The sequence below is a fragment of the Hypanus sabinus genome, chromosome 12, assembly GCF_030144855.1.
Source record: "Hypanus sabinus isolate sHypSab1 chromosome 12, sHypSab1.hap1, whole genome shotgun sequence".
Lineage (NCBI taxonomy): Eukaryota > Metazoa > Chordata > Chondrichthyes > Myliobatiformes > Dasyatidae > Hypanus > Hypanus sabinus.
The window spans coordinates 65,491,739-65,516,457 of record NC_082717.1 but is presented as its reverse complement, the minus strand read 5'-3'; the positions used below and the strand labels follow the sequence as shown (position 1 = coordinate 65,516,457).

The 24,719-nt window shown below is 39.3% G+C and overlaps 1 protein-coding gene across 2 annotated transcripts in view; it reads right to left on the bottom strand.

Annotated features, from left to right (window-relative positions):
- Window positions 1-24,719, bottom strand: part of ehbp1 (EH domain binding protein 1) — a 387,730-nt gene that overhangs the window by 76,063 nt on the left and 286,948 nt on the right. Inside the window, exons 16-18 of one of the 2 annotated variants that reach the window (XM_059986115.1) lie at window positions 9,549-9,696; window positions 5,352-5,453; window positions 1,371-1,501 (exon numbers count right to left, since the gene is read on the bottom strand). In XM_059986115.1, the coding sequence (XP_059842098.1) occupies window positions 1,371-1,501; window positions 5,352-5,453; window positions 9,549-9,696 (381 nt within the window). The remainder of the gene's footprint in view (window positions 1-1,370; window positions 1,502-5,351; window positions 5,454-9,548; window positions 9,697-24,719) is intronic. The other variant, XM_059986116.1, reaches the window with a different exon arrangement.

Sequence of the window (24,719 nt, the reverse complement as noted above, 5' to 3'; positions counted from 1 at the left end):
ATTTGATGTTTGCCTTCATTTGGTGCCACCAGCTTACAGCCCCACCATCACCTCACTGCCTCCTCACATCTCTGTTACCATTTCAACCTCATTCAATGATACCAGATGTGACAAAGCCAATCAGATTTGCCAGCCACCTGCAACTGACAAGTTATCTCTGATGCAGTGAATGTACTTACCACTGGCCAACATTCAAAAGAAGAATGTACATTTATATCAGGTTTCATGACATCCCAAAGTGCTTCAAGGCCAGTGACACACTTCCCTTCTTAAAATGGGCATTCACTGATTTACTCTAAAAGACAATATGCACACAGCAATCTCCTATGAATAGCAATGCATTCAATGAAAGTGTTAGCACTGTTGCAAGTTCTTCAAGGATGCTTATTCCTGAAGGCTGTTGAAATTTAGCATACACTGGTGTAATTCAACTCTAACTGGGATATGTAAAAGGAATCAAAGAATTATACAGAACTGCATTAGGCCTTGTAATCCAATTTATCCATACTGGCCATTGTGGCCACCAAGCTAGTTCCCTTTATCCACATTTGCCCTACATCCTTCTAAACCTTTCCAATCCATGTATTCATCCAAAAGTCTCTTTGATGTCATTATTGTGCCTGCTTGAACCAATTTTTCTGGCAGCTTATCCTACACAAGCACCACCCTTTGCAGAGAGAAGCAAATCTTTAGGTCCTCTCCAAAATCCCTCTCTTCTCAGTCCAAAATTATGCATTCCAGTTCCTAGTTGGCCACGTGCATTCACTATATCTAATCTCATGATTCTACCTCTATAAACCTGTTCTGTTGAAGGGTTTCAGCCTGAAACGTCGACTGTATTTTTTTCCCATAGATGCTGCCTGAGTTTCTCCAGCATTTTGTGTGTGTTGCTCCGATTTCCAGCATCTGCAGATTTTCTCTCATCTATAAAATCATCCCCAACTTCTCCTTACAACTCAGTCCGCCAAGTCCAGGCAGCATCCTCACTAATCCGTCCTGCACTCTTTCTGGTTCAATGAAGTTAGATAGAGTCAAGGGCAAACATTCCAATTGTACATTGACGCAGCTGGTGGTTGGGATGAATAGAGACAGTTCTATCTCAAATGAGGGGGAGATATAATTTCATTTAATTGACTGGAGGGGTGAGGGGAGTAGCTCTACATTAATAAAGGAGGGGGGGTGTAATTCATCACCAATCAGGGAGCGTTATGTAGAGAGTTGTAATTACACACGAATTGGAGAGTAAGGCTTGATGATGATTTGAAGAGGATACAATTGCACATTATTTAAGAGCAATTAACAAATGTACACAAATTCCAATTTCAAAAGAAAGCAGTACTTTAGATATATCAAAAGTGTTTTAAACCAACCTTCAGTTCTTCCTGTGCCACACCATCAAGTGAAGCTTTCTGAACAGCAGTTGAAAGTGAATTTGTCACCTGCGGTTGGGCCTCTAAGAGTTTCTTAAGCTTCATGTCAACCGACATGCTACTTTGACGTCCTAAATTAGGTGAGAAACAAATTGTTAAATTCTTTGAAAACTGCAGATTAAAAACTGTACTTTCAAAATTAATTCTGGCAATATAAACAAGAAATATTAATACAAAGACATTATGGATTAGCTAAGAATAAATCTTCTTTTCCAGACTCTGACTGCTACCAACCTCAAAAACAAAATGTATTTGTTGGAACATAAATAAAAATGCTCTAACTAATCAGCAGGTCATCAGAATTCCTGAATGGTCATCTAATACCAATGCTACTTGACTTGCTAAGTGTTTCTGTTTTGTTTTAGATTTCTAGAATCTATTGTTTTAACTTCAATGCATGTGCTTTGATTTGTTTCCCATCAATTAGCATGCAGCAGACTGATGCCAATGCCTACCCATGAGAAACTCTCACAGATGTCTTTGGTCCTCCATACCTTCCAATGAGGCAGTGAGGACTGAATGATGTTGAGATCCCATTCAGTTTAATGCAGATGTCCTGCAGCACACATTTTAAAGGAAGAGAAAATGGGTGGGGGAAGAGAAGGAGCAGAACTTCCTCTTCCATCAAAACTCTCACGGAATATTACATTTGTCTTACATTCTGAGAGATTAACAGTTTTAAAAATGAAGTAAATAATTAAAAACATTTATTCACACATATAGAATGGATTAAAATGTTAACCTAATTCAACAGCATCTTTTTTAAAAAAATGCTTTCCTTTTGTGTTTTCCAACTAAGTCTGCATAATTTGCCTGGTGTAGCATCCAGGATGTGATTCCCTAGTGTGATATTTGGTTACCTCAGCAAGACTAAGACTTTGGCACTGAACTCTGTGCAGTCCACAGATGGAGTGTCCATACCTGGCAGCAGGTCCCGAACTGTCAGCGTATCTTTACATTCAAGAGCAACTTGAACTTAAGTAGCTGAACGTTGGCAGTTTGACTTAGAACTGTCAGCCACACCCACTAGAATGTGACCCAATCACTCTTTTATTTGAAGGCGTTTGAGGTGGGTAGGGGACGTACGAGTAGAAGGAATTAGTTACGGGTATGAGCAGAACTTTTTGTTAGTCAATCAAAAGCTATCAACTGTTACTTTTCTACTTTTTTTTGTTTTGCAATTTAATCCAAAAGATTTCAGATCTGCAAGTATAAAAATACATTTCATGACACTAGGCTTCAAAAGCCTTTATTATCTTTACTCTCTTCTTCAAAATAACATTAAAACCTGCTCCCTACGGAGGAAAACACATTTATTTTGTGCACTCAGAATAAAGTGAAAACAAAACATCAGAAAAATCTCTGATTTAGCCCAGAATATCTTTGCTGAAGAAATATCAACTTTATGCTGAACCACTGAAATTATTTACCCCAGTTCTCTCCACTTTATAGGTAGCATGTAACAGCTTTTACAACCATTGATATAGTGTAGTTGATACACAAGTCACTTCACATGACTTGTATGTGGCAAAATGGATTTCTGGTAGTTTTTGAAGGAATATATTATTTTTATCAGGACTAGGCAATAGGTGCTGATTTTAGAAGTGGATCAGAGGAGGTCCTATTTAAGGACATACTTTACTCTGTTTACTGTCCAAATCCACCTATAAACTGACAGTTATCCAGAAAAGCATCCAGTCATTAACTCAATGCAAGGCCTTTGAATAGCATTTTGAATAGCATTAAATGAGTTAGTAGTTCTAATCTTCTTGAATGACACACTTTTCATATTATAATTCCATATACCTAAATCTTTAAATTCACATGGCAAAATAACAACAAAATATGTAAACATTGTTTAAGACAGATCCTCAATGAAAATTGTAAATGAGAGCCATAACAAGAAGCACAATAAATTTTCATTGACAACAGTAATGGTTTTATGTGCAATTGCTGCATTACCTGAAGTAACTGGATGTTATGCTATTTGACCTATTGCACAAATGCCATTTAATTTACTGAGTATATGCATTTATCAAGTGTCATCTCATTTACTTGAAACCAGACAATTTCCATGTTAATGAGGCAAACATCTCAAAATAGTTGGGATTATTTAGGAAGGTTTGTGCATGGCAGGGAATGAACGTTTGAGAATTTCTGTGCGCAAACTGGCAACCATATAAAATAAAACTGTGATTGCACTTGAAAAGCTGTGTGACATCAAAGGGATAAAAGGCGCTACATCATGGCAAATCTTTCCTTGAGTGAAAGGAAGCAGCAAAATGTCAGAAGACAAATAAGGAATAAAAAATATTGGCTCTAAACTGCTCATGAAGATAAAGAAGATTGACTAGATGAACTATGAGTGGAAGAATGATGAAATGAAGACGAGACTGAGATGATGAAGAATATTTTAAGATACCACTGGATATATTTTAATAATCATTATAACCATCATTATTTAATAATAACAACTTTAATCATCACTAAACATGAAAAACGAAGAATGATTTAGTTTTGATGTAGAGATATATTATGTAAAAACCGCATTTCTAGCTGTGATTATGATTTGAAAAAGTTAGATTTATTTTAAATAGTACATGCATACCCTGAAGGAGTAGTATTTTCTACATTTCACTCCTGCAGTGCCCCCCCCCCCCCCCCACAGAAGTCTCTCAAAGCAATGGATCTTGAATGACATTCCCTTGTCACAATTAAATCTTCAGTATGTTGCCTCAGAAAGGAGATTTTGGGAATGGGTAAGATTGTGCTAGAGTGCTAAGTTTTTACAATATGTGATTTGTCTTGGAATTCAGCAACATAGAGCAAAGGCCCTGCACCCTCCAAATGTTTCTAGAATCTGTATAGGGGGAAATGCAGTCCTGAAGAAAATAAATTTCTTTGGTTTCATATACTAACCAACTTTCAGAACTCCCAAAATATGTTAGCACTACACAGACATTTGCTCTTGTTTCATCAAACTATGCAATTCTCTTTTAGGTCTATTATTATTGTTCCAGGGTCTGCTATCCATTCATTGGACAGGCAACCAAAAACAACAAGCGAAAGCAATATGAGGCCAGTGACACATCTGGGAATCAATGCTTTAGGACAAAGTCTGAAAATGACCACACAAGAAATTTTGATAATCAAATAAAACAATAGATGGGTAGCACCTGAACAATATCAAGCTTGATTCCAAGTTCTTGTTTAAAACATTACTGGCTATGGTATGCAAAACTGCTGTCAATGTTGCCTCTGATTTATAGAAAAAGTGATAAACTAATAATAAACCAATTTACCAAAGTCAATCTGTGCATCACTCAATGATTTTTGTTTATGATGAAAACCTTGGCATAGCTATAATGATCTTATGATTCACTTACTTGTCAGCACCTAATAACATATGAGGAATTGCCACATGTAAATGCACTGAAGGGCAGATAGCACTGTGGATTTGGAACCACACTTAAAATATCATTTTTCAGGTAGGCCACAATAGGTTTAATGTTCTCCCTTGTGCCTTTATCTTATATGTTTCCAAGAAATGTCATGGGAAAAATTAAAGAAATATACTGTATCTCTTTCCTTGAAGGGGAAAATTGTTTTTTTGTGTGGCAGTGCTTAGTCACTGAATAAGGTATACTTTTAAAATTGATTTACAGTTAGTTTGCTCTGGTATTCCCAAGGGAGATTAAAGATACTGAAATCGTGTCAAAAACATGATTGATGAATTGCATATGATTGTGCACAAACAGTTATGGTGTATTATTTCAAGGTATCACCATGAAAACAGTTTGCTGGAGCTCAAAGTTGCAGTAAGTGTGTTATAAAAACAGACATGAAAGATGCACAAAGCTCCAGCAAGCACCAAGTATTGCATTTTCCACAGGTTAAACAGCACAATATAATTAGAATTACCAAAAGAATCAAGGTCAGTTTCATGGTTAGTGTGTTCCTCTCCACCTCCCAAAATAGAGCATTCATTGCCTTCCTCATTAGTATCTACCCCAGTACTATCATCTGTAGAAACAAGAAAATCAGCAAAAGCAATCATAACACATTGGATCATTGAAAACATTAGTCATCAATTAGCATATTCATGCAAGCAAGAATGTAAGACAATGTTAGTGAAAACGGATGGTTCATTGTTCTTATATTTATTTATAGAACTTGCACAGATTAATGATTCACATCACAATAAATGATTGGTGCTTGTAAGATCTAACATGCACAGCAGCAGTGACAAGCAACAGGATGAGAGGGCTGATATGAATATATAAAAGGAGTAAGCCACGTGATTCTTCAAGTCTGTTCTCCTCTGAATAAGATCTTGGCTAATCTGAAAGCAACCTCAACTTCATATTCAATTCACCTTTTGTGAAACTTCTGCTTTTCAAATATCTATCTTTTGTAAGATTTTGTTTCCTTTGAGGAAGAAAATTTCAAAGAATTTTAATCTGCAAATAAAAAATTTGCTTCATCTCCTTTCTTTATGGATAACTCCTTACTTTAGACAATCCTGATATCAAAAGTAATACCTGAAAAGGCAACTCAGTATATGCTGCATCTTTATGACCTATAAAGTTCTGTAAATTGCAGAGGAAGCCTACTCTATGGTGTTAACAATAGTTAACAAACGCAAAGGTCCATTTTTTATGCCTTTTGTGATCATTGAAATTTCAGAATCAATTATAGGTTGGTGAGTAAAGTTTTAAGTGCTTCTGTATTTGGAGGGTAAAATCAGACAGAGTGACCAGGAGTGCAATGGAATAAAACAAATTGCAGGCAAGTGAAGACATATAGGAGGTTTTCAGCAGAAGAGCTGAGGTATAATTGAATGAAATTAAGGTGATGAACGTAAGCAATGTTAACACAGAAGTGGTACATCCATATCAAAAGTTTCAGCAGGTTTACAAATAATCAGTTTCACTTTCAAATGGTTTCCGGGGAGAATATTCGTGAGGGTGAATATGACATGGAGTTTGTGATGTGAGCAGAGGTAGTGGCTTTGAGCTTAATATTCTATTGGAGGAAATTTCTTCTCACCCCTCAGTGGATGCCAGACAAGTAGACTGACAATTTAGAGAGAAGGAGGAGACCAAGAAGACAGCTGCCAAAGCCACGGGCAGGGATGACGGCAGAGCAGAAATGGCTGGAATTTCTGGAAGCAATTCAGAAGGCACAGGATATATACATCCCAAAGAGGAAGAAGTATTCTAAAGGCAAAATGACAACCGTGGCCGACAGAAGTCAAAGTCCAAGAGAGGGCATATCAGAGAGCAAAAGATAGTGGGAAGTTAGAGGACTGAGAAGCTTTTAAAAATCAACAGTCAACTAAAAAGTCACTAAAGATGGAAAATGAAATTAAGCTAGCCAAAAATATTAAAGAGGATAGCAAAAGTTTCTTTAGATACATGAAGTGTAAAAGAGAGATGAGAATGGACATCAGACTGCTGGAAAACATTGCTGGAGAGGTAGTAATGGAGGACAAAGAAATGGTGGACGAACTAAATAAATATTTTACATCAGTCTTCACTGTAGAAAACATTAGCAGTATGGTGGAAGTTCCAGGTGTCAGGAGTCATGAAGTGTGTCAAGTTACCATTATGAAGGAGAAAGTTCTTTAGAAACTGAAACATCTAAAAGTAGTCTAAGTCACCTGGACCAGATGGTGTACACCCAAGGGTTCTGAAAAAGGTGGCTGAAGAGATTGAGGAGGCATTAGTAATGATCTTTCGAGAATCAATAGGTTCTGGAATCATTCTAGAAGACGGGAAAATTGCAAATGTCATTCCACTCTTCAACAAAGAAGAGAGGCAGAAGAAAGGAAATTATAGGCTCGTTAGTCTGATCTCAGTGGTTGGGAAGATGTTGTTGATTGTTAAGGATGTGATTTTGGAGTACTGTACTTGAACGCACATTTTAAAATAGGCTAGAGTCAGCACGGTTTCCTCAAGGGAAAATCTTACCTAATATGTTGGAAGTCCTTGAAGAAATAGCAAGGAGGATAACCAAAGGAGATTTGGTTGATGTTGTGAAGTTGGATTTTCAGAAGGCCTTTGACAAGATGCCACACATGGGGCTGCTCAACAAGTTACAAGCCCAAAGAAATTCCTCCTCATCTCCATTCTAAAAGGATACCCCTAATTCTGGGGCTGTGTCCTCTGGTCTTAGACTCTCCCACTATAGGAAACATCCTCTCCACATCCATTCTTCAAGGCCTTTCACAGTTTGATGTTTCAATTAGGTTGCCCTCATTCTTCTGAATTCCAATGAAAATAGGCCTGCCAGATGCTCTTCATATGGCAGTGGCTGATTGGCAAGAGACAAAGAATGGGTATAAAGGCTGAGAGTGACTAGCGGTGTTCCACAGGGATCTTTGTTGGAACAACTTCTTTTTACGTTATATTGTCAATGATTTGGATGACAGAATTGATGGCTTTGTTGCAAAGTTTGCAGACAATATGAAGATAGGTGGAGGGACAAGTAGTTTTGAGGAAGTAGGGAGGCTACAAAAAGACTTAGGTTAGGAGAATGGACAAAGAAGTGGCAGATGGAATACAGTGTCGGTAAGTGTATTATCATGCACTTTTGTAGAAGAAAATTTTAAAAATCTGAGGCGCAAAGGGACTTGGGAGTCCTTGTGCAGGATTCTCCAAGGGTTAATTTGCAGTTTGAGTTTGTGGTGAGGAAGGTAAATGCAATGTTAGCATTCATTTCAAGAGGACTAGAATATAAAAGCAAGGATGTAGTGTTAAGATTTTATAAAGCACTGGTGAACCCTCACTTAAGAGTATTGTGAGCAGTTTTGGGCCCCTTATCTTTGAAAGGACATTCTGAAACTGGAGAAGGTTCAAAGGAAGTTCATGAAAATGATTCCAGGATTGAGCGACTTGTCAAATGACGAGCGTTTGATGAGCCTATTTTCACTGGAATTGAGAAGAATGACGGCAACCTAATTGAAACCTATCAAACTGTGAAAGGCCTTGAAGAATGGATGTGGAGAGGATGTTTCCTCTAGTAGGAGAGTCTAAGATCAGAGGACATAGCCCCAGAATTAGGGGTATCCTTTTAGAACGGAGATGAGGAGGAATTTCTTTACCCAGAGTGTGGTGAATCTGTGGAATTCATTGCCACAAGCGGCTGAGGAGGCCAAGTTTTTGTGTGTATTTAGGGCAGGGGTTAATAGATTCTTGATTGGTCAGGGCATGAAGGGGTACAGGGGAAAGGCAGGGATTGGGGCTGAGAAGAAAAATGGATCAACCATGATAAAATGGCAGAGTGGACTCGATGGGCCAAATGGCCTAATTCTGATCCCATATCTTATGGTCTTAAAGCCCGAGATGTCAGCCTACATGTGAAAACTGTTATTGCATATTCAGTTCACATAGGTCTAAAAAGATTGATCTTTAGAGAATGCCACAGCTAACAATGGAAGCCATTGCAAGTGAATCCTATCAAATAATACAAAAAGATACAAACAGGACAAGCCAACATACATATGGCAATGATGGAGATGCTCTGATAGAGCAGAATCGCATGGTCAATTGTATCAAGAAGATAAAGATTTGTCACAAACATATTAATATAACATTCTATAAGAACAGAATAGTATCAGAACAGGGGTAGTAATATAATTGGTTAGAATCAATTAAAGAATTCAAGAAAGGGAGAATGTGAACTTCAGATCTACAATACTCAGGGGTTCCAAAGATGAAATGAAGGTTGGAGATGGGCAGATTTTCTAAGATGGAGGAGGCAAAATTTTTCTGAGAGGGATGATGAGGCTAGATATGAATAAAGTTGATGCTAGAAAGATAAAAAAGGTAGTCAAAGGTGTAGTGGGAATAGGAAGAAACATTTATGGACAAGAGCTCAGATAAAACTTGAGGGGAGAAACTAGTAAAAGATGCAAGGCCTTGGTCGTCATTCCAAAGGCAGTACTCAACTTTAACAAAGAACAATAGGGCTGCAATATTATTTATATTAAAGATAAATATCCACTAATCTTAGGGGCAATATTTCATTTCTTTTGTTCACTATGATTGAATTGAGATACGAGAGAATGAAACTCCTGATAATTAAATGAGATATTGCACATCAGGTATTACTAACCTCCAACAGTCTTTGATCTTTCCTTCAACTTTTCTGTAGACAGTTCATTGTAGCTTGGGAGATCAGACATCTTAACTCCAGATCGAGCTTCTGCAATTAATTGACGAGCTCTCTCTCTCAACTGACGTCGTCGCTCTTCATCTTGATGCTGGAAAGGTATTGAACAGCTGCCATCACAATAATTGATAAAAATGTAATTTCATCCCAAAATTGATTATTTTGACAGTAAAAATGATGCTGCAGAGAGTGCCATTAACAGTTTTATCTGTGGAGAAGCCAGATAATCCATGTGTAAATTGTTCAAATAGAAGAACAAGTAAAAATGTTACTTTTGATTACTACTTCATTGGCATTAATTAATCCTTTACATATTTTATCATGGTGATAAACTAATAATACAGCATCATCTGTCCAGTACAGATTGTTTCACAGAGTGGTTATTCCCCATTTTGAAATACCTACACATATTATTCATCACAGACACTGCTCGACTAACTGAGATCTTTGGGCACTTCTTCATTATTTCAGATTCCAGAATCTGTTGTTCCATTTGTTTGTCACATAATTTAAAATTTTATATCTTATCATACTCAATAACAGGAAAAGCTTCTTCAGCTCCACCATCAGATATTTGACGGTCCAAGAACATTACCTTGCTATTCCTTTCTTTTGCACTATTCATTTATTTTTGTAATCTATAGATCTTTATGTGTTTGCACTGTGCTGCTGCCACAAAACAACAAATGTCATATTGTCAGTGATAATAAATCTGATTCTGATTACTTAACTGGACAAATAAACATGTTCACCTCAACAACAACACTCTGTACAAGAAGGTATGAGGCTGTCTGGACTTCCTCATCCTGGATATCCTTTTCATGTACCAAAGAACAATAAAAAATGTACATTTAAGCAATTTAATCAAATACTAATAAATGAGCAACACACACACACTCTATCAGTCACCATATTTAACCTTTAGATTTAGTAACAAACACCAATTGCATTAAACAGTGAATTGTGCAGTACAACTTTAAAAATATACAACAGCGGAAGAGAAAATTGTATTTTTTATTTTTAGTTCACAAATTCCGAACTATCAACTTTTGTCTCGAGTCATAAGACAATGGCAAAAACTCCAGTAGGATTCTTCTGCTACATTTCTCAAAGCATAGCCTTTGCTTAAGTGAAGCACAAGTCAGTGGGGCACAGGAACACCATGACCTGTAAGCCACACAGCATCCTATCTTGGAAATATATTAGTTCCTTCATTATCATGGGATCCAATCATGCCAATGCCAGTCAGTACTAACAGCACCATGACAGTATCTACATGTAGACTGTACCAAGGCTTTTCAAAGACAGTTAGTGATAGACAATAATTAAATGCAATCTACATCTCATGAAAACAAAAGGTGCTCATCACAAAACTGAAAATGAAAAGGGGTAGTTACAGATTGATTGCATGCAACCTGCAAGTGAATTACTGCAGGATAAGTGTTTTAATAATTGCTGAACCCCAAGACCAACACTCAGCATTTTAAGAACAGTTTCTTAATTTTGCCATCCGATTTCTTAACGGTCCATAAACCCATGAACACTACTTCAGTATTCGTCTTTTGCACTATTTATTTACTTGTAACTTATAGTAATTTTTGCATCTTGCATTTACAGCTGTTGCAAAACTAACACATCTCTCAACAAGTCAGTGATAATACCTGTAGGGCACAGCTGTACATATCTGGCTATTTCTTTTTAGAATTCATGCGACTCCTGGACTAAATTTGCTAGAGATCAGAAAACAAAGTCAATCCATGTCACACATATTCTTTTTCAACATACATCAGTTCAGTTTGGTTATTAGTAAAATATTTTTTCTAAGTCTGGTAGCAATTGTCCCTACAATTTACAATTATTCAATAAAAAACAGCAAAGACCATTCCACAGAATTAATATTCCACATTTTGAGGAAGGATCTATTTCTGAAACGTGAGTTTGTCTGTTCTCATATTCCTTGCTAACTCAATGTAGTGATTTTCTATGTTTATTGTTGCCACAGGACACATTTCAGCAGTACTGATGAGAAGACAATTAATGTTAAATTCTCTGGGGAATTAATATGGATTTACAGGACAAAAGATGATCCCTTTTTGTATACTTCAATAGTTTACTGAGGAAATTACCATGGTTTTTGTCAACAATAATACAAATAAATTTCTATCATAAAAGAAGTCACAAACTCCCCAGGCCTTACTTTACTGCATTTCCCCTAGCCCTCCCACAAAACTCTGAGGCCCTCAGGCACCTTTTCTGATGTTCCCATGTGCTCCTTGAACCTCTACCAGACTCCCTGGCATCTCTCTGCTGTGCTCCTGGCCCTTCTACTTGTTACAGAGTTGCATGGAACAGAAATGGGTATTCAGCACTCCATGTCCACAATTACCACTTTTTGCTCATGTACTCTAATGCTACTTGTCCATATTTGATCTGTATCCTCTGTGCCTTGCCCATTGAAGTGCCTGTTTTAAAACTCCTGAACACTTCCTCTAGCAGTGATTTACTGCTATCATCCATGCTCTTTGTAAAAAATCTTTCCCCTTAAAATTGTTTAAAGCTCCTTTTTTCAACAACTGTGTGCATTCTTGTTTTTGATACCCAAACCGTGGGGAAACTATTCTTAATATTTACCCCACCTATGTCACTTATAATTTTACATGCCTCTCAGGTCATCCCAGCTTCTTTTACTTCAGGAAAAACAAGCCCAACCTATCTAATCTCTCCTCATAACCAAAATCCTCCATTCCAAGCAAAATTCTAGTGTTTCACTACTGTACATTCTCCAGTGCAATCATGCCCCTCCTATCGTTTGGTGATTAGAACTGCACACAATTGTCCAAGTATAATTTAGCCAGTATTTTATAAAATTGCAATGCCCCAACTTCTATATTCTATGCAGGCAAGTATGCCATATGTCTTCTTCACTACCCAATAGAGCTATTTTGCCACTTTTAGAGAACTACGGACTTGAAACCCCATGTCCTTCTTCAACACTTGTTAGCACCTACTAATTGTTGCATTGGTTCTACCCCCACTTTACTTTCTAAAATGCATCATCACCCCTCTTGTCAACATTAAATTCCATCAAACAAAATTCCACTAAACTTGTCATAGACTTCCAGTTTTCCTGCCTATCATTTTGGATCTAATTAGCCAACATGCATTGGTCTCATACCTTAACCTTCTGAACCAGCCTACCATGTGGGAGCTTGTTAAGTGCCTTAATAAAATCTATATCAACAATATTTATGGCCCTGCCTTCTTCACTCTTCTTAGTTGCTTCCTCAAAAAATTCAAAATTAGTGTGCAGGATTTCCCTCACTCAAAGCTACACTGACAATATCTGACAGCCCCTGACTACCCATATGTACAGTACTTAAATCATATCCTCATGATTAGTTACTATACATTCTTTGCGCTGCCGTCTACTCATTCCTGCCTGATCTACTTTGGTGATCCATTTTTAAACCATATACCACTGCCAAACACACGATATTTTGCAAATCACCTCTCTGCAGTGAGAGAATTTGGCTAATTGCAACTCCAAAGAAATAGGGCTTGTCAAATGCACTCTACAAACACATCCAAATTAGGAAAAGGAAACGAATAAGGTAGGGAAGGGAGGGGAGCAGACCACAAGGAGGAAGAAAAGAATGGGAAACAAGTATGGGAAAAAGAGAAGGCAAAAGGGTTGGAAGAAAGTACTGCGCAGCAAGGAAAAGATGGATAGAATGAAGTACAGGAGGAAAGGCTTCAAAAAGGTGGAAAGGGATCAAAGGAAAAGGTGGAAAAATAATAGGAATAAAGAGCAAAAGGAAGGGGATAGGATTCAGAAATCTATTTGAACACTCATCCCATAGGCCACTGAAGAACATAAATGTGGGATCACTGTGAAAAGGATGAGAGGTGCATAAAGAGTCGACATTATACCTGCATGTAATTGCTTTGCTCTTCCTCATTCACACTGTTCTCATTCTGAGACAACATCCCATATAATACAATGCAATTTATATTCCATTATTACTGTACCACAACCTTAATGTTACACTATTTCTGTCAGAACTTAATGCTGTACATAACTTCCAGTCTTTCCAAGGCTGGGTGAAATAAAATGGGAATGTAAAACTCTGACAGGAAAGAGGCCAGTGGGCTGGCAGTAAGCAATATCAATGAGCGGAAAGACAGTGACCTGTTGACAAAACAGTGGTGGAGGAAGGAGGATCTCTTTTAAAGCTTATATTTAACTCTATTCTATTTCCAAGTTCATGATCGCTAAGTGCTGATGTAAGCATGTTTTATTTGTCTTTTACTTGACTTCTATATCCAATAAGTGGGTCTTCAACAGATAAAGTTTATTTAATTCCTTACTTAAGGCCTCGAAGCCTGCTTACTCCTTGTCTGCCACCCTGACCATAAATTCAGGTTAGTCATCATTATAAACATTAGAAAAATAAGGAGTAGGTCATACTTGGAGCCTGCTCTTTACTTCAACAAGATCATGGCCACATATCCGCTTTGCCAGCTGGTCTCCAGAACCCTGCATTCCCTTAATATTTTGATCTCAGTCTTGAATGCTCATTCAATTGCTTAAATTCTCCTTTTCCTAATTCTGACCTGAAGCATTGTCACTTGTCTTTCCATAGATGATGGCTGAACCTGCTGAGTAATTCTAGAACTTCACTATTTCAAACTTCAAGCACCAGCAATTTTTTATTATAATTTTTTTAAGACCTACATTCATTTGATTTCCAGTGACCCACAAGATTTCCAGTGACTTACAACCTTTTTCACTAAATAAATTTGTTCTTGTCCAGCCAAACGATTGACTACTTTCCCTGAGCCTCACCATTTCAGAAATCTATGCCTCTCTACTTTCAAGCCAAATGTATATTTCTGTCAAGGATGAGAGAGGGAGGGAGAGGGAAGGAGGAAAGGCAGGAGGGAGGAAGAGAAAGAAACAGAGATAGTGATAGTGAGACAGAGATAAATAGAGTGATAAAGAGACAGAGGAAGATGAAGAGAGATATAGTGATAGAAAGCGGGTGGGGGAGGCAACGAGGAATGGAGTTCACAGGAGGAGGCAAGTAGAAAGTACCAAACAAGTGATGTGCTACAAAGAAAGTTAGTGAGGCCTGAAAGACACATTTTATTCATATGCTGTTGTACATACAGTCCACCTTCAAGAGCAAATCCTTGTTTTGCACAAAATGTCAAATCCTGCTACCTCTAAGAAAATCAAAGAGAAAAAAAATTAAGCAAAGGAGAAAGAGAGACAGAGAATACAATGAATAAGACTCAGATAAAGATACAAGACAAACACTGCAGGAGCAAAACAGAGAAAATCAGCTGCACACATCCATCCATTAAAACATGAAACATTTAAATAATTGCATACCAGTCTTGGAGAATCAGGTACCAGCAAAAAAAAATTTGAGAAACATTAAAAGAGACAAATATACAATATGATTAGTACAAAACTACTCTAAACGATAAAATAAGAAGCTGGAAGTGGAGGTTGCAGGGTTACAGAGTGTGGTAAATATCAAAAGGATAGTTAAACATTCAGAGCTGTGCTTAAACAGGATAGAAATAGTGTGTGTAGAGCTAGAGCCTATTTCTGTCAAAGTCCAACGACAAATCCAAATGCACAACAGAAGCAATTGCAACATATAATCAGATCAATGCAAGGAATATTAAAGCTTGATTCATAAAAATAATGAAGACTCTGGGTAAAAAAAAACACAATACAATAGAAACATAGAAAACCTACAGCACAATACAGGCCTTGTGGCCCACAAAGCTGTGCCGAATACGTCCTTACCTGAGAAATCACCTCAAGTTACCCATAGCCCTCTATTTTTCTGAGCTCCATACACCTGTCCAGGCGTCTCTTAGAAGACCCTATCATATCCACCTTCAACATCGTCGCCAGCAGCCCATTCCACTCTCTGCATAAAAATCTTATCCCTGACATCTCCTCTGCACCTTCTTCCAAGCACCTTAAAACTGTGCCCTCTCGTGCTAGCCATTTCAGTCCTCGGAAAAAGCCTCTGACTATCTATGCTTCTCATCATCTAATGGGAAACTTCAATCAAATATGCATTAGGAAATTAACACCACCCTCTAAAATTGCTACTATCACACTGGTTAAGGCATTCCAACAGAGTTGTTAGGTAGGAATTTAATAAAATGTGCAACTCAAAGGTAAGAACATTGGTGGTCGTGTTTCGGTGTGCCTGCAACCATTGTCTTTGGTGACAAAGATAATGTTGGAGTCCTCTAAGCCAGCACATTTTGTAGATGGTATATTTTGTTGTGCACCTACCATGGAGGGGATGAACATTCAAGGTGACAGACAGAGTATGAATCAAGGCGGCTACTTTGTCCTGGATGGACTTGAGCTTCTTGAACATCCTTGGAGCTGCACTCATTGAACCCATTTGAGAGTATTTTATCACACTGCCAACTTAATTCCTGTAGATTGTGGACAGGCATGGAATTGTCAGGAGTAAATTACTCACTGCATGATACCCAGCCTCTTACTTGATCTTGTAGTACCTATGTTAGTATCTCAGACACCTCTACTCAGTGGCCACTTCATTAGGTTCCTCCCATACCTGATAATAACTTTGCCATCGATAATCCCAAGCCCAGCTGCGAAAGGAAGCAGAAAGGGCCTAGAGCTAGCAATCCCATTCTGTAAATGCCTAGTGCTAAAGAAACCCCAATCGAAGCTCCGAAAACCTCAACCCTGGGACAGGAAGGATCCAAGAAGATGGGCAAAATCTGGGAACAATTTGAAAGAGTTGTGTGAAAACTCTGCAAGCTGTTATTGATAGCCTATGCCCTAGTGGGGTTAATGGCCTTAACTAACTGTACCTAATAAAGTGGCTGCTGAGCATACGTTTGTGGTCTTCTGCAGTTGTAGTCCATCCATTTCCAAGTTTTGACATGTTGTGTGTTCAGAGATGCTCTTCTTCAAACCATTGTTGTGACACGTAATTATTTGAGCTACTGTCGCTTTCCTGTCAGCTTGAACCAATCAGGCCTTTCTCATAGAAACACAGAAAACCTACAGCACAATACAGGCCCTTCGGCCCACAAAGCTGTGCCAAACATGTTCCTACCTTAGAAGTACCTCGGCTTTACCCATAGCCCTCTATTTTTCTAAGCTCCATGTAGCCATCCAAGAGTCTCTTAAAAGACCCTATTGTTTCTGCCTCCACCACCACCAGCAGTAGTCCATTCCATGCACTCACCACTCTCTGTGTAAAAACTTACCCCTGACATCTCCCCTCTACCTACTTCCAAACACCTTAAAACTATGCCCTCTTATGCTAGTCATTTCAGCCCTGGGGAAAAGCCTCTGACTATCCACACGATCAATGCCTCTCATTATCTTGTACACCTCTATCAGGTTACTTCACATCCTCTGTCGCTCCAAGGAGAAATGGCCAAGTTCATGCAACCTATTCTCATAACACATGCTCTCCAATCCAGGCAACATCCTTGTAAATCTCCTCTGCACCCTTTCTATGGCTTCCACATCCTTCCTGTACTGAGATGACCAGAAATGAGGACAGTACTCCAACTGGAGTCTGACAAGGGTCCTGTATAGCTACAATATTACCTCTCGGCTCCTAAACTCAATGCCACGATTGATGAAGGCCAATGCACTGTATGCCTTCTTAACCACAGAGTCAAACTGTGTAGCAGCTTTGAGTGTCCTATGGGCTCAAACCCCAAGAACCCTCTGATCCTTCACACTGCCAAGAGTCTTACCATTAATACTATATTCTGCCATCATATTTGACCTACCAAAATGAGCCACTTCATACTTATCTGGGTTGAACTCCACCTGCTACTTCTCAGCCCAGTTTTGCATCCTATCAATGTCCCATTGTAATGTCTGACAGCCCTCCACACTATCCACAACACCCCCAAACTTTGTGTCATCAGCGAATTTACTAACCCATCCCCTCACTTCCTCATCCAGGCCATTTATAAAAATCACAAAGAGTAGGGGTCCCAGAGCAGATCCCTGAGGCACACCACTGGTCACCGGCCTCCTTGCAAAATATGACCTGTCTACAACCACTCTTTGCCTTCTGTGGGCAAGCCAGCTCTGGATCCACAAAGCAATGTCCCCTTGGATCCCATGCCTCCTTACTTTCTCAATAGGACTTCCATGGAGTGCCTTTTCAAATGCCTTGTTAAAATCCATATACACTACATCTGCGGCTCTACCTTCCTCAATGTGTTTAGTCACATCCTCAAAAAATTCAATCAGGTTCATAAGGCACGACCTGCCTTTGACAAGGCATGCTGACTATTCCTAATCATATCATGCCTCTCCAAATGTTCATAAATCCTGCCTCTCAGGATTTTCTCCATCATGAAGTAAGACTGACTGGCCTGTAATTTCCTGGGCTATCCATACTCCCTTTCCTGAATAAGAAAACAACATCTGCAACCCTCCAATCCTCCAGAACCTCTCCCATCCTCATTGATGATGCAAAGATCATTGACAAAGGCTCAGAAATCTTCTCCCTCGCTTCCCACAGCAGCCTGAGGTACATCCCCTCCAGTCCCGGTGACTTATCTGACTTGATGCTTTCCAAAAGCTCCAATGTGTTCTTAATATCTACATGCTCAAGCTTTTCAGTCCACTGCAAGTCATCCCTACAATTGCCAAAATCCTTTTCCATAGTGAATACTGAAGCAAAGTATTCATTAAGTACCTCCACTATTTCCTCCAGTTCTATACACACTTTTCTACTGTCACACTTGATTGGTTCTATTCTCTCACATCTTATCCACATACTTGTAGAATGCCTTGGGGTTTTCCTTAATCCTGTCCGCAAAGGCCTTCTCATGGCCCCTTCTGGCTCTCCTAATTTCATTCTTAAATTTCTTCCTACTAGTCTTATAATCTTCTAGATTCCTATCATTACCTACTTTTTTTGTACCTTTCATAAGCTCTTCTTTTCTTCTTGACTAGATTTACAACAGCCTGTGTACAACACGGATCTTGTACCCTACCATCCTTTCCATGTCTCATTGGAATGTACCTACTCAGAACCCCATGCAAATATCCCCTGAACATTCGCCACATTTCTTCCGTACATTCCCTGAGAACATCTGTTCCCAATTTCCAAGGTTGTTATTGCAACACCACTTAACCAGCTGACGTATCTTGCTCTTGCATGCTTCCTCATCACCATCTGAAATTCTGCCAACAATAGTTGTGCCATTAGCAAATTTATGGTTGGTGTTTGAAGTGGGTGTAGAGAAAGTAGAGCAGTGGGCTAAGCACACATCCTTGCGGTGCATTAGGGTTCATTGTCAGTGAGGCATAGATGTTATTTCTGATCCACATAGACTATAGACTCTCAGTGAGGAAGTCAAGGATCCTGTTGCAGATTTTGGAGCATGTTGATTAGAACTGAGGTATGAATGTGTTGAACATTGAGCTATAAACAACAAACAGCAACCTGACGTAGGTATTGTACCCCAGAACAAATTCCAGATCCGCAACACTTATGATTACAACTTTCCCCACACAATCATCCTTTTGGGAATTTCTAGGCAAAAAAAGTGTTTTGAAACAGAGTTTGTGAGTGTAGTTCAAGATTGCTTTGTACTAAATCGATGGAAGCCCACAAGGGGTATATCTAGCATGACTTGGTATTGAAAAATGTCCCAGGCAATATATAGAATTGGAATTTGCTGCACCCTTGGAGCACAGAAACTACAGAAGAACAAGATTCACCATGATCTTAGATTCAGATACACCAAAAATCAGGAGATGAGAAAATCCCTTCAACAGGATTAAATTCAATGGATGAGGAAAGAGATGAAGCAAATGCAATGTTAGTTAAAATTCAGCAACAGTCAACTGAAGTACTTTTACAGAATAAATATATGTATAGAACCAGGCTCAGTCTAAATAAGCACAGCTCTCAACAGATTAACAAGCGAATAAAAAGTGATCTGAAAAAGAAATTGACCTTTACAAATCTTGCAGGTAGAAAGCTGAGAGCGTTCACAGATATATATATATATATCAACATGCAGAAACATGTCAGTAAGTTGAACATGGGGGTAGAGGCTGAGAAGAAATCTAAGTGAAAGAAAACAAAATGGCAGAAATATCTTTTAGAAATGAAAGAGCAGAAGGGTAAGTGGGAATATTGAAAGATGCTCAAAAGCCTGCAATGTAGAGTGAACAAGAAATATTAAATATTCACATCAAACATAAAACTGTATTTACATAGTACCTGCCACAGTCTCAAGACTTCCTGAACTATGTGACTATGCTCATGTATAACATCTCTAATATACAGGAAATTGTGGCAGTCTATCCATTTATGCAAAAGTGCCACAAACAAAATTCAGATAGTTTACTAAAAACACAAAATGCTGGCAGAACTCAGCAGACCAGACAGCATCTATGGGAGGAGGTAGTGATGACATTTCGGGCTGAAACCCTTCATCAGGAGTGAAGTAACATGGGATGGTCAAGTGGGGGTAAGAAGTGGGGGAAGGGATGAAGTAGAGAGCTAGGAAGTGATAGGTTGGAGGGAAATGGGCTAGAGGGAAGGTGGAGAATTATGGGAAATAAAAGAGAAAGAAAGGTCGGGCTGGGGGGGGGGGAGATTATAGTGAGGGGGGAAAAAAGAGAAAGAGAACCAGGCTGAAATAATAGATAGGGATGGGGGTAAGGGGGGGCAGGGGTATCAACGGAGGACTGTGAATTGGATGTTCATGCCGGCAGGTAGGAGGCTACTCAGGCGGGAGATAAGGTATTGCTCCATCGACCTGCGCGTGACCTCTGATAGTTTACTAGTGCGGTTTGAAGGATACAGATTTAATAAAACTGCAGAATTCTTAAAACATAGGATTTTAAAAATGCATTTGAAAGAACAGTTGGGACCTCACAATAGTATTTTATCCAGAGGATGACAATACAGTATCACTCAAGTATTTTAATGCATTTCAGTTTAGATGAAGTCTCAGATTCTTGAACCTTGGCCCTGCCTTATAGATGAGAGAGCCAGCACTGAGACGAGGCTGAAATTCTGAATAAGCACTTTATTTATTACAGGGATAACATCAAAATATTGCCCTTCATCTAAAGCTAACAATTCAAAGAACTGGCTTTTCAATAATTTCAACATAATTTTAATCAACATTAAGAGGAAAGATTAAATCAAGATCATGTAACACAAGGTAATTATAATGCTGGAGGAACTCAGCATGCCAGGTAACATCTATGGAAGAGTGAACAGTTGACATTTGATGCTGAGACCCTTCATCAGGATGGCAAAAGAAGTGCAAAGGAATCAGATGAGGAAGGTGGCGGGAGGAAAGGTGGTGGCAGGGTGGCAAGTGATAGGCGTAACCGGGAGAAGGAGAAGGGTGCAGTAAAGGGCTGGTAAGTCAATTGTCAGTAAAAATAAAAATCAATGGAATCAATGCAATAATCAGTGGTATATTGAACAAAACAAAAAGTGGCCATGGTTGTTGGATGGCAATCATCTTAGCCTCTGAATGTTGCTGTAGGTGGGACCTGTGGCATTGGCATTGGTCAGGTCCAACATCTTCAGTGGTATATTCATGATCTTTTCTCTATGAAAGGAGAGAATGTTCACTTATAACTGCATGATGTTCAATCCCATTCATAACTACTCAAAATAAATGAAGCATCCCACACAAAGTTGCAAGAAACAGTTTGTAAACCCTTGTGGTCTATCTTCATCTGAGTCACAATAATACACACAATCTGCCTAAACTAATAACATTACTGAGTAGACCATTTAAACAACCACAGTCCAGATTCAAAAAAGAATGTGAACCTCTGAGGTTAAGCCTCCTACAAGAGCTATTTGGAGTTAGGTGATCCAATCAATGAAATGTTTATCAGTCCACAAAAAGAAAAATTCTCTACAAATGAAGGAAAGTCAGTACTTTTGCTACTCTCCCTAGGAGTGGGAGTCCTGCTAAGGTCACACCAACAGCACAATGTGCAATGCTGAAGGAAGTGAGAAAGAACCCAAGGGTAACAGCAAAGGACCTGCAGAAATCTCTAGAACTTGTTGAAATCTCTGTTCATGTGACCACTATAAGAAAAACACTGAACGAGAATGTTCATGGAAGGACACCACGGAGGAAACCACTGCTCTCCAATAAAAACATTGCTACAACCTCAAGTTTGCAAAAGACCACCTGGATGTTCCACAATGCTTCTGGGACAATGTTCTGTGGATAGATGAGATGAAGGTTAAACTTTTTTGGCAGAAATGCACAGTGCTATGTTTGGAGGAAAAACACCACTGCACACCAACACCAAAACCTCATCCCAACTGTGAAGCATGGTGGAAGGAGCATTAAAGTTTGGGACTGCTTTGCTGCCTCAGGGCTTGGACAGCTTGCAAATGTTGAGTAAACAATGAATTCAAATTGCATTAAGACATTTTACAGGAGAATGTCAGGGTAGCGGTCCTTCACCTAAAGCTTAATAGAAGTTGGATGATGCAACAAGACAATGATCCGAAACACAAGAGTAAACCAACAACAACATGGTTTAAAAAGAAGAAAATTCATGTTTTGGAATGGCCAAGACAGATTCCAGATCTGAACTCAATTGAGATGCTGTGGTATGACCTGAAGAGGGCTGGTCATGCAAGACATCCTAGACATATTGATGAACTGAAACTGTTTTGTATGGAGGAATGATCTAAAATTCCTCCTTGTTGTTGTGCAAGCTATAGGAAACATTTGGTGGAGGTTATTGCTGCTAAAGGAGGTTCTACCAGTTACTAAAATACAAGGGGTTCACATACTTGTTCCAGCCTGAACTGTCACGTATTCAATAAAGACATGAAAAGTACAATTGTTTGTGTATTATTCATTTAAGCAGATTGTGTTAGTCTATTATTGTGATTTAGAAGAAATTCAGACCACATTGTATGAGTAATTACAGCAGATAACCAGATAATTGCAAAGGGTTCACAAACTTTTTCTTCCAACTCTAATCGAATGAAATCAAGACACATGCTGATAAATAGCAAATAATGAACTCAAGAAAATCTGCAGTTGCTGAAAATCCAAAGCAACACACACAAAATGCTGGAGGAACTCAGCATGCTAGGTAACATCTGTGGAAGAGTAAACAGTTGACGTTTGGGGCTGAGACTCTTCATCAGGATGGGAGAAGAAGTGCGAAGGATTCAGATGAAGAAGGCGGGGGGAGGAAAAGAAGAGGTACAAAGTGGCAGGTGATAGGTAAAACTGGGAGGAGGAGAGGCTGCAGTGAAGGGCTGGTGAAAGAGATAAAGGGCTGGAGAGTACAGAAGGCCATGGAACATAAGAACATAAGAAATAGCAGGAGTAAGCCATCTGGCCCATCAAGCCTGCCCTGCCATTCAATAAGATCATGGCTGATCTGTCCGTAAACTCAGCTCCATCTATCTGCCTTTTCCCCATAATCCTTAATTTCCCTACTATGTAAAAATCTATCTAACTGAATCTTAAATATATTTAGTGAAGAAGCCTCAACTGCTTCCCTGGGCAGAGAATTCCACAGATTCACCACTCTTTTGGAAAATTAGTTTCTCCTCATCTCTCCTGAATCTTGAGGCAATGTCCCCTAGTTCTAGTCTCACCTCCCAATGGAAACAACTTTCCTACTTCTATCTTATCTATCCCTTTCAAAATTTTGTATGTTTCTGTAAGATCCCCTCTCAATCTTCTGAATTCTATAGTCCCAGGCGACTCAATCTCTCCTCATAAGTTAACCCCTTCATCCCTGGAATCAACCTGGTGTACCTCCTCTGCACTGCCTCTAAAGCCATTATATCTTTCCTGAAGTATGGAAACCAGAACTGCACACAGCACTCCAGGTGCGGCCTCACCAGTACCCTGTACAGTTGCAGCATGACTTCCCTGCTCTTGAATTCAATCCATCTAGCAATGAAGGCCAACATTCCATTCGCCCTCTTAATAACCTGTTGTACCTGCAAGCCAACTTTTTGCAATTCATGAACAAGCACTCTCCCAAGTCCCTCTGCACAACAGCATGCTGCAATCTTTCACCATTTAAATAATAATCTGCTCTTCTATTATTCCTTCCAAAGTGGATGATCTCGCATTTACCAATGTTGTATTCCATCTGCCAGACCTTGGTCCACTCATTTAACCAATCTATTTCCCTCTGCAGACTCTCCACATCCTCTGTAAAATTTGCTTTTCTACTCAGTTTAGTGTCATCAGCAAATTTTGCTACATTACACTCAGTCCCCTCTTCCAAATCATCAATGTAAATGGTAAACAGCTGCGGGCCCAACACCGACCCCTGTGGCACCCCACTCACCACCGACTGCCCACTGGAGAAACACACATTTATGCCAACTCTCTGCCTTCTATCTGTTAACCAATCCATTATCCATGCCAATACACTTCCTCCGACTCCATGCATCCGTATTTATAAAGAAGAAAGGGAAGAGGGAGGAGCACAAGGGAAATGATGGGCAGGTAGGGAGATGAGGTGAGAGAAGTTAACAGGAATGGGAAATAGTGAGGGAGAGGAGCGGGGCAAATTCCTCCAGTATTTTGTGTGAGTTGCTTTGGATTTCCCTCATCTGCAGATCTTCATGTGTTTGTGTGCCTCTATGCCTCCTCCCTCACTACCATTCAGAGCCTCAAACAGTCCTCCCAGGTGAGGCGATACTTCACCTGTTAGTCTGTTGGAGTCATCTACTGTATCCGGTGCTCCCAGTGTGGCAGTGAGACCATATGTAGATTGGGAGACCACTTCATCAAGCATCTTTACAGACTAAGTCACCACAAAAAGTAAGATTTCCTGGTGGCCACCCATTTCAATTCTACTTTCCATTCCCATTCTGACATATCAGTCTATGACCTCCTCTACTGCCAAGATGAGGCCACACTGAGGTTTGAGGAGCAACACGTTATATTCCATCTGGGTAGCCTCCAACCTGATGTCGTTGTCCCCCCCCCTTCACCATTCCCCTCTCTCACCTTATCTCTTTACCTCCCCATCATTCCCTCTGGTGCACCTCCCCCTTCCCTTTCTTCCATGGCCTTCTGACC